The 10647-nt window shown below is 42.9% G+C and overlaps 1 protein-coding gene across 1 annotated transcript in view; it reads left to right on the top strand.

Moving 5' to 3' along the window:
- The first annotated feature begins 5077 nt into the window (after positions 1–5077).
- LOC121575594 (vesicle-associated membrane protein-associated protein B-like) overlaps positions 5078–10647 on the top strand; it is a 28759-nt gene continuing 23189 nt past the window's right edge. The window contains exons 1-2 of the mRNA XM_041888786.2: positions 5078–5334; positions 10448–10600. Coding sequence (XP_041744720.1) covers positions 5277–5334; positions 10448–10600 — 211 coding nt within the window. The 5' untranslated portion in view covers positions 5078–5276. The remainder of the gene's footprint in view (positions 5335–10447; positions 10601–10647) is intronic.

Here is a 10647-nt window from a genome sequence, read left to right as displayed (position 1 = left end):
AGCTACCACCAAGGTACAATGTAGAAAATAGTAAAAAATAAAGAAAACCCTTGAATGAGTAGATGTGTCCAAACTTTTGACTGGTACTGTATGTGGACACCCCTTCAAATTAGTGGATTCAGCTATTTCAACCACACCTGTTGCTGACAGGTGTATAAAATCGATCACACAGCCATGCAATCTCCATAGACAAACATTGCCAGTAGAATGGCCTTACTGAAGAGCTCAGTGACTTTCAATGTGGCACCGTCATAGGATGCCATCTTTCCAACCAGTCAGTCAAATTTCTGCCCTGCTAGAGCTGCCCCGGTCAACTATAAGTGCTGTTATTTTGAAGTGGAAACGTCTAGGAGCAACAGCGGCTGGCGAAGTGATAGGCCACACAAGAGCATAAAAATCTTCTAACCTCGGTTGCAACACTCTACTGAGTTTCAAACTGCCTCTGGAAGCAATGTCAGCACAATAACTGTTTGTCTGGAGCTTCATGAAATGGGTTTCCATGGCCAAGCAGCCGCACACAAGATCACCATTCGCAATGCCAAGCGTGGCTGGAGTGGTGTAACGCTCGCCGTCATTGGACTCTGGAGCAGCGGAAACGCGTTCTCTGGTGTGATGAATCACGCTTCGCCATCTGGCAGTCCGACGGACGAATCTGGGTTTGGCGAATGCCAGGAGAATGCTACCTGCCCAAATGCATAGTGCCAACTGTAATGTTTGGTGGAGGAGGAAAAATGGTCAGGGGCTGTTTTTCATGGTTCAGGCTAGGCCCCTTAGTTCCAGTAAAGAGAAATCATAATGCTACAACATACAGTGACATTCTAGACGATTCTGTGCTTCCAACTTTGTGGCAACAGTTTGGGGAAGGTCCTTTCCTGTTTCAGCATGACAATGCCCCCGCGCACAAAGCGAGGTCCATACAGAAATGGTTTGTCGAGATCGGTGTGGAAGAACTTGATTGGCCTGCACAGAGCCCTGACCTCAAATCCATCCAACACCTTTGGGATGAATTGGAACACCGACTGCGAGCCAGGCCTAATCGACCAACATCCGTGCCCAACCTCACTAATGCTCTTGTGGCTGAACGGAAGCAAGTTCCTGCAGCAATGTTCCAACATCTAGTGGAAAGCGTTCCCAGAAGAGTGGAGGCTGTTATAGCACCAAAGGGGGGACCAATTCCATATTAATGCCCATTATTTTGGAATGAGATGTTCGACGAGCAGGTGTCCACATACCTTTGGTCATGTAGTGTACCTTGGAGGGTGCGTGTGCTTATGTGCTTCAGGGAGATAGTGACAGTATTAAGTAATTGGTCCTCTTGCTCCAGTGACAGCCAGCCCTCTGGCTATATATACAGTGGGGGAAAAAAGTATTTAGTCAGCCACCAATTGTGCAAGTTCTCCCACTTAAAAAGATGAGAGAGGCCTGTAATTTTCATCATAGGTACACGTCAACTATGACAGACAAAATGAGATTTTTTTTTCTCCAGAAAATCACATTGTAGGATTTTTTATGAATTTATTTGCAAATTATGGTGGAAAATAAGTATTTGGTCAATAACAAAAGTTTCTCAATACTTTGTTATATACCCTTTGTTGGCAATGACACAGGTCAAACGTTTTCTGTAAGTCTTCACAAGGTTTTCACACACTGTTGCTGGTATTTTGGCCCATTCCTCCATGCAGATCTCCTCTAGAGCAGTGATGTTTTGGGGCTGTCGCTGGGCAACACAGACTTTCAACTCCCTCCAAAGATTTTCTATGGGGTTGAGATCTGGAGACTTGCTAGGCCACTCCAGGACCTTGGAATGCTTCTTATGAAGCCACTCCTTCGTTGCCCAGGCGGTGTGTTTTGGATCATTGTCATGCTGAAAGACCCAGCCATGTTTCATCTTCAATGCCCTTGCTGATGGAAGGAGGTTTTCACTCAAAATCTCACGATACATGGCCCCATTCATTCTTTCCTTTACACAGATCAGTCGTCCTGGTCCCTTTGCAGAAAAACAGCCCCAAAGCATAATGTTTCCACCCCCATGTTTCACAGTAGGTATGGTGTTCTTTGGATGCAACTCAGCATTCTTTGTCCTCCAAACACGACGAGCTGAGTTTTTACCAAAAAGTTCTATTTTGGTTTCATCTGACCATATGACATTCTCCCAATCGTCTTCTGGATCATCCAAATGCACTCTAGCAAACTTCAGACGGGCCTGGACATGTACTGGCTTAAGCAGGGGGACACGTCTGGCACTGCAGGATTTGAGTCCCTGGCGGCGTAGTGTGTTACTGATCGTAGGCTTTGTTACTTTGGTCCCAGCTCTCTGCAGGTCATTCACTAGGTCCCCCCGTGTGGTTTTGGGATTTTTGCTCACCGTTCTTGTGATCATTTTGACCCCACGGGGTGAGATCTTGCGTGGAGCCCCAGATCGAGGGAGATTATCAGTGGTCTTGTATGTCTTCCATTTCCTAATAATTGCTCCCACAGTTGATTTCTTCAAACCAAGCTGCTTACCTATTGCAGATTCAGTCTTCCCAGCCTAGTGCAGGTCTACAATTTTGTTTCTGGTGTCCTTTGACAGCTCTTTGGTCTTGGCCATAGTGGAGTTTGGAGTGTGACTGTTTGAGGTTGTGGACAGGTGTCTTTTATACTGATAACAAGTTCAAACAGGTGCCATTAATACAGGTAACGAGTGGAGGACAGAGGAGCCTCTTAAAGAATAAGTTACAGGTCTGTGAGAGCCAGAAATCTTGCTTGTTTGTAGGTGACCAAATACTTATTTTCCACCATAATTTGCAAATAAATTCATAAAAAATCTTACAATGTGATATTCTGGAGAAAAAAATTCTCATTTTGTCTGTCATAGTTGACGTGTACCTATGATGAAAATTACAGGCCTCTCTCATCTTTTTAAGTGGGAGAACTTGCACAATTGGTGGCTGACTAAATACATTTTTCCCCACTGTATATATACACTTCAGGTATGTGAATCACTGGGAGATGGTTCCACGCTGCACTTTGAATAGTGCTGAGGGCTAGTTATGTTAGTTATTTCAAGTACACCTGTGTTACATGCATGTTATGAATTCACTGCATGAAGTGACAATTGTGAAGGGGGATACCTGAATAGGTGCACCACAGGGCTGTGTGTTGGGACTGTGACTTTTCCCACGTTTGCAGATATGGTTTACAGACACACCTACTGACCTACAGACACATCATCAATTATATATCTCTCCTTTCATGAGTAAATCATTTGTCAAAGTGATTTATTTATTGAAGTGTTATCAGTTAGCACTTGCCTGATAAACTGTACAGGATTAACAATAATTAAAACTTTGTAGGTTGTATTAGAACTAGAAGTGCATGATGTATGGGATTCAGTTTATTTATTTTATTTATTTATAGGTAGCCTAGCAGTTAGAATGTTGGGCCAGTAACTGAAAGGTTGCTGGTTTGAATACCCTTGAGCAAGGCATTTTACCTTAATTTGCTCCAGGGGTGCCGTACTACTATGGCTGACCCTGTAAAAACAACATATTGTCATTGCACCTATCCATAAGTGACAAGCAGCATTGTGCAGAAGGGAGATTCCTATATGTGAGAAGTGTGCAGGAGGGCATGAGACAAAGGAATGTGTAGTATCGGTGGAAAAAGCTGTGTGTGTTAACTGTAGGGGTACCCATGGTGCTGGAGTGTCTGGTGAGAGAAAGGCAGTCCGAGCTGGTTGTCAGGATCAGAGTAGTACAGAAGGTGTCGTATGCTGAGGCAGTGAAGAGAGTAGTAGAAGAAGATGGGTCCAGGGCGAGGGATCTTAAGGGGCTCCCTGTGAGTAGGTCGAGGCCAATGAAGAGTGATAGGAATAACATGTGTCAGTAAGGCTGGGTTCTTAGCGTTCATAGCCATGATTATCAACTGTACCACAGAAATGGAATGTAAATCACAGAAAATAGATGTTGTGGTGGCAGCTGCAGAGAAGTACTTGGGTGTATGAGATTTTACTGCAGAAGAGTTACAAGGTGTGTTGAACGATAGTGTCCCATCCTCCCAGGCTGCCGGCCTGGTGTAGGATCAGATAGGGCCAAGTAGTGGAATAGTGGTGAGGTTTTAATGGGTGTAGGGTTATTTGGTAGGGACATTTTTCTTCCCTTATCCCTGTCTTTTTTCCCTCCCCTTTTTGTATAGATGTATAAGTACAGTAGGTGGCAGTGTATGCACCTCTTAGTTGAATGCGATCCGCCAATACTATTTAAAGAAAAAGAATACTCCCTCTCGCTTGTACCACAGAGTTTCTAAACCTGTACTGTCTGTACTTACCTACTGTACTGTCTTTGCTTGTACTCCTCGCATCACCCCTTCACTCCTCATAGAGAGCAATAGTAGTGGTGTATTTTTGTTGGCAGTAACTCCGCCATGGTTCGTTGGACAAAGCCTATGTGGAAATGAATGGAGTTTTTGTAGGGTTTTTGGATAAACAAAGAAAATAAGGTCTGAGATTAACACAGGTTTAGGAAATCTTATATGTTTTGTTCTATGAGATAATCTTCATCAGCTAATGTCACTTTTTGTTAATTTTTAAGCATTTATGTAATCAAAAGAAGCACATAAAGGCTTCATAATTCATAAAGCTCATGTTAACTGACTGATATTATCTCGTAGGACAAAACATATAAGATCTCCTAAACCTGTGTTAATCTCAGAAATTATTTTCGGCGTTGATCCAGAAAATGTATTCTTTCCCCATTCTATTTTCCCATAGAAATGGCTGAACAAACCAGAGTTAGCCACCTCATTTCCGTTTTTTAGGACTACAAGCTGGCGAGTTCTATAGAGTTTTGATTATATAAATGCTTCAGAATTCACAAAAAGTGACATTAGTTGATGAAGTTTATCTCATACAACGAAACGTATAAGATATCCTAAACTTGTGTTTACGACAGACCTTATTTTCGGCGTTTATCCCAAAACCCTCCAAAAAACCCATTCATTTTCCCATTGGCTTTGACAAACGAACCATGGCGGAGCTAGTGCCTACAAAAAGACACCATTTAAATTGAGTGGCTATGCAGGGAGTGACGTAGCACGAAGCCTCTCGCTCACTCCCTTCCTGCTGCATCACAACAGCCGCTAGTAGCACCCTGGCAATTTGCAGTGACCGGGGGACTGGATAGTCAAAACTAATTAGCATAATAATAACTCTAAACATAACACTAGCTAACATCACCATAACACAGTAATCTACGGAAACCATTTGCATTGAGATATCCCCTTGGAACCGCTGGGACATGGCCAGGCAAGATCAGGTCCTGCTCTTGGAGCCACAGCACGAACTGAAATTCCGAGGTAAGAGACTGAGGGGAGGGCCCAACTCTGAAGGGAGGGGGGAGTTAGTAACATGCCCATCGAAATGAGGAGGGCGCACATCATACCCTTCATTTGTAAAATAATATTAGTGAGCTAAGGAGGAGAATCATTTCGAATGACTGGTTGGCAGATTTGCTGACAGCACACACAGCCTCTTTCCTGAACATTAACTTGCGTTCGCTAGCTAGCTAACGCTTTAGCCAGCTTACGTTACATTGCCCAGGCAGGCCTGCTGGGAAAAGCTAATTAACGTTCTTCCTGCAGCGCCCTGACAGGTCTTTGGCGCTAATTATGTCTAGTTGACCTCCTATAAATTTAACTAGATAGCTAACGTTAGTGCATTATGTTTCATGTGCATTGTGCAATACCTTTTCAGTAGGCCAGTCAGTCGTTTTATTATCGTGCTTGACCGATAACATTATGTCAGTGTAGGTAGCCCTATGAGCTAGCTAGCTAGCAATGAATGCCAGCTGATTGGCCGTATTTACAAGCATAATGATAGCTCGCTACCAGTAGTTTGCTAGCTAGCGAGAAGCTAACATGTTAATTAGCTAGCTGTCATTATAATGGCTTTCCAGCTTGCAAGATGGAACTAGGCATGAAATACTATTGATATCTGGAGGGTTTTCTCATCGGTGATCAGGTGTTGTTCTTGACCAGGTGTGGTAAGGAGCACAATATGGCTGAGTGCCATATGGACAGTTTGTACTGAGCATCCTAAGTGTCCAGGTAAATATTAATGTATTGACCCACTGAGTAGTAGCTTCAGTATGTTCCCTGAAGCATTATCACAATCTAGTACTAGGTCGTTTTTGAGATCCAAAATAATAAATAGCCTTTCATCTGTGCCTGTTGAATGATAGTGTCTTTCTACAGTCATTTTGAGATGCCCCACGGCCTTCGTAGACATGTCAAGCCAATATAATCCATTGCTAAAACTGCTCTGCTTGTTGTGAGGGTAGGCTCTTTATTTGTCTTGGCTCATTGCAAACTGAACCAACTAATTGCTAATGACAAGAAGTAGGCTAGCCTCACCTCAAGTAAATACCAAGCCACACAGGCCAGTTCAGGGGTTTTCCAAACTGGGGTCCAGGGGCCCCTGGAGGCCTGCAAGGGGGTTTCAGGGTCTTCAGCAAGGTGACAGAATGTTTGTTTTACTCTCATACCAATATTTAATTCACGAAAAAGTCAAGACTTCTGTCAGGCCATTCACAATCATAGGCCTCTCCTATAAGCCTGATGTTGTTATTTAGGGGGCCTCTACATGAAAAGGTTTGGGAACCCAGGGCCTAAGAAATGTTTCCTTTATGTTTCAAGAACATAACAACACATCTGAGCTTTTCATTTATGCATTTTTGATTAGGCCTAATAGTAGTGATTTTCAATTTATAGCCTAGTGGGGTGAGTAGTCTGAGGTGGAGGTTGACATGGGAGTGAAAATCCATTCCTGTCTTGTCAAATTTTCCCGTGTTGGCCTGATCCCGCAACAGTTCTATAACCCTGGAACTTTCCTGTCCCGTCCTGATAAAAATCACTCTTGTCCCTTGCTCATTTTTACGTGCAGAAATCAGAAATAACTTCCTCCGTGAGCTGCTCGTCTGTCTGTCCCCCGCTCTGCATGTGAGTACCCATAGCAACTGCTCTGTTTGGCTGCTGCTCAGCCTTCACGAGACAGTTGCCTGTCCTGCACGCACAGCTGATAACAACCACATTACACGATTTTGGCAATGAAGGCAGCCCTTCTACATACCAAGAGTCGGATAAGCTCAATTCCTCTCTTGAAGGCTTCACCATTCACTGACGTACAATACATTGGCATCTGAGGTAAAGTAGTGACTGCGCAGTGTCCATGGCTATAACTGGAGCGAGGCGTGAGAGTGCGCAGACTGAAAGGGAAGGGGGAAAATTAGCATTAATTTTTTTATAGATGTTTTCGAAGGTAAACTATATTAGGCCTACACACAGTAAAAATAAATAATAATTAAAAAAAATATATATATATATATAATACTCCACACATGGCATATTTCTAATCATGTCAGTTTCCATTGCGGAGTAACACTTTTCAATTATTGTGATTCATTAACGTCTGACTGGGCAGAGAATCAAATCACCTAGCATCTTAGGCAAAAATGGCCCATTGAAAGGTAGGTCTTTGGTGAAAATACATTTGGCTGTGGTCCTTTCGGGCTCAAGTGTGCACCAATGAGCTAGAGCATCTTTATAAATCTCCTTAATCTGTAAAAATGTAAATTTGGAACTGCACACTGAAGGTACCACACCGTCTTGCTCTCCCTCATAACACACCTTTCAGATGACACAACAGCATCAGATGTATGTCCTTCAGAACTCTATTTTTGTCGCTGTACTTTTTCTCCCATTTGGAAAGTATCCCAAGGCACTTTCAGGAAGTTGTAGATCAACTATACAGTAGTTAGCTGAGTGAGTCGTTTCATTTGAAACCGATGTTCCACCAGTTGTGAGGGTCTGAATTTCACCTCTGTCTTGGCTCAGTGTGCAAAGGGAAGTGTCAATTGCTGTGGACATTTGCGGGGTGAAACCTTATCTTAGTGTATGTGCTAATTCCGACTGAGGCAGCTCACTTCCACATTTCCATTCACTATGCATCTCTTTCCCTCAAACGCAAGGCTTTCCTCCTCTATACGAGCTAGTAGGCTGGTGTGCTTTATTTTGGTAGCCTGATATAGAGTCTCTCAGACTCAGATATTCATTTATTGTCCCTTGAATCTCCTATGTTTTTCCTTTTAGTGCAAAGTGTACTCTGAGATCCTGTGGAATGTTTTAAGGCTAGTTTGTAAATCCAGTTGAGCAGTTAAATCCAGTACAGCTGTATGTTGCTCAATGTCAAGTGGCCAAATGCTTTCCGAAGCCTTTCGCTTCCTATCAAACTGGTTTCACAAAGCCAAAAGTGTAGCTGACCGGAGTCATTCTGTTGAGGATATCATTTTGTGGGCTGGCTTGTGAGTTCACCCACTTAATTCAACCCGCATGATTCCAAGTTGTAAAACAAAAGTGGTTTGAAATTGAGCAATTCCACAACAGACGCATGGAATTTCAATGGAAGGTCACTCTTCAGTGAAACAACTCAGGTGGTTCAATATCATTTTGAAATCAGGCATTCCTTTACAAGTAGGCTAGCCTTCTCTGTGAGGTACTTGGTCAAGTTGGGTGTGAACTTGAAGTCTGTCTGTGCAGAGGGATTTGGCAGAGATGGCTAAGTAAAGAAAGGATCTGGTTGGATGCAGTTGCTTGAGGCTAGTGGTGTTCCTTCCTATGCCCCTGGTGCCTCAAATGTCCTCTTGTTCTTCAACGACAGTCATTAACCTACCTTGACCAAGCCATTTGCAGATTATTAGAAACAATTTGAAGGTAGTTGGAGCCCTCAGTGATTTCAAGGCATTCCACACAGTTTTGACCAAATGAGATAAAGCTGTTAAAATATACCAAATTAATTGGATGTATTTTCACTGCACCTGTTTGGGTTACCGTTACAACCAGCTACGTCCTTCCAAATTCTCATCCATAGCCTACTTTTCTTAAGATAGGGGCCCAGGCTACATGTTTTAGCCTATATGGTCTAAGCAACTTTTTTTTTTTGATAGTCCTAATAAATTAAAAAGGCCACATTTTTTTGTCCCTGTGGCACCAGTGCCTTCTTTGAAGATGCCACTGATGTTATTTCTCTCCCAGATCCTAGGCCTAGCCTTCTCTTAGATGCCACTGTTTTGTGAGGTGAACCTAGTAGGCCTAGGCTATTTGTTTAATCTAGGTTATCGGTTCAAAGTCCACGTTTTGTAGTTCTGTAGCACGAGAGCCATTCGTCACGATACCACTGATAGCTAATCCTTTCTTGAAGTTAAAAAGCTGTTCTTGTATTACTCTTGTTGCTTTTTTACGAGGACTCTGGTATTTGTTGTTCAGTGTTCACTACCGCCGAGGAATTAATGGAACTGGACGAAGGGCCCAAGGATGTGGTCGGCATGAAAAATGCTTTCTAATTAGGCTAGTCATGGCCTTAATAGCATCAGCTGCTCTACTTATTCAAATTCTACTTATTCAAATTGAGGAGAGACGTCTTTGACGTGACACATTCTGTCCATTCTCTTTCAAGGTTTTTGACAGTAGCAAGAAAATGGTTGTTCTTGACTGATATTAAAGTGAGGTTAGTAGAGTGAGGTTACTGTATAATGATTCAGGCGATGACAACAGCCTGGGGTTGCATTTTGATGTTGGCATCTGGCCTAATGTGTCAAGATCCATACACCTCAAACGTGTGAAGAAGCCTAGCCCCAGATAATAATTTGATGATAATTAGGCCTACTGCCATTTCAGTGAAGTCGGGATGTGGGTCATTAACACAGTTCATTGATGTCCCCAGTGAAAAGCATAGGGCCTTATATCACAAAAGTAGGCCTGCTATTCCTTGGTTTTGAAAGCCTAGTATTCAGACTTGTCCTTAAGATGTGTTCCTCTACCATTAAGTAATGTGCATCGCCTTAAGCATGATTTTTGCTACTTTGCTTTCTCTCTTCAAACTCCCCCCTTCCTCAATGATGATCCAGCACATTTTTATGCCTTTTGATGTGCTGATTCAGTAACACGATTCATTTGATTAGCTCATTATATTTTCTCTACAGTTTGCATCTTTCACATGCAGTAGTCTGTCTACTTGTGGCAATTTCATACGCTTCTTTTTCTGTCATCGTTACCACCCATTAATCCAGATGTTATAGAATGTGATAGCCTTGTGCCCCTCATTGCCCCTCACTGTCTCAAAGCAAAGAATAATGAGGCATGCCCCCATTGGTAAAATCCAGTAGTGGCAGTCTTGGCAGATTTCTTTTGTGTTGTTAATTTCTTTAAGCAGGAAATTGCAGCGCTGTATGCAATGATGTCAATACTGAATCTTTCTTTAAGATAGAGGCTCCAATATTTTATCTGTCAGTGAATAGGCCTACCTCTGTAAAGTATGTATTTATTTATTTATTTATATTAGATTTTTTTTTTAAACGATTGAGGCTCCAGCTTTTCTAACCCTTCCCCTTTTTGGAACCTTTTTCTCCCACCACAGGTCCCTTCTCGGATGTGGTCAACACAACCTTAAAGCTCGCCAACCCTACAGACAGGAATGTGTGCTTCAAAGTCAAGACGACGGCCCCGCGCCGGTACTGTGTCCGGCCAAACAGCGGCGTCATCGACGCCGGCACCTCAATCAACGTCTCAGGTACGTACGTATACGTGGATCTCACCAGGAAGTAGGGTAGCAAAATT

Source organism: Coregonus clupeaformis, chromosome 10 (assembly GCF_020615455.1).
Source record: "Coregonus clupeaformis isolate EN_2021a chromosome 10, ASM2061545v1, whole genome shotgun sequence".
NCBI classification, from domain to species: domain Eukaryota; kingdom Metazoa; phylum Chordata; class Actinopteri; order Salmoniformes; family Salmonidae; genus Coregonus; species Coregonus clupeaformis.
This window is presented reverse-complemented; position numbering and strand designations above follow the sequence as displayed.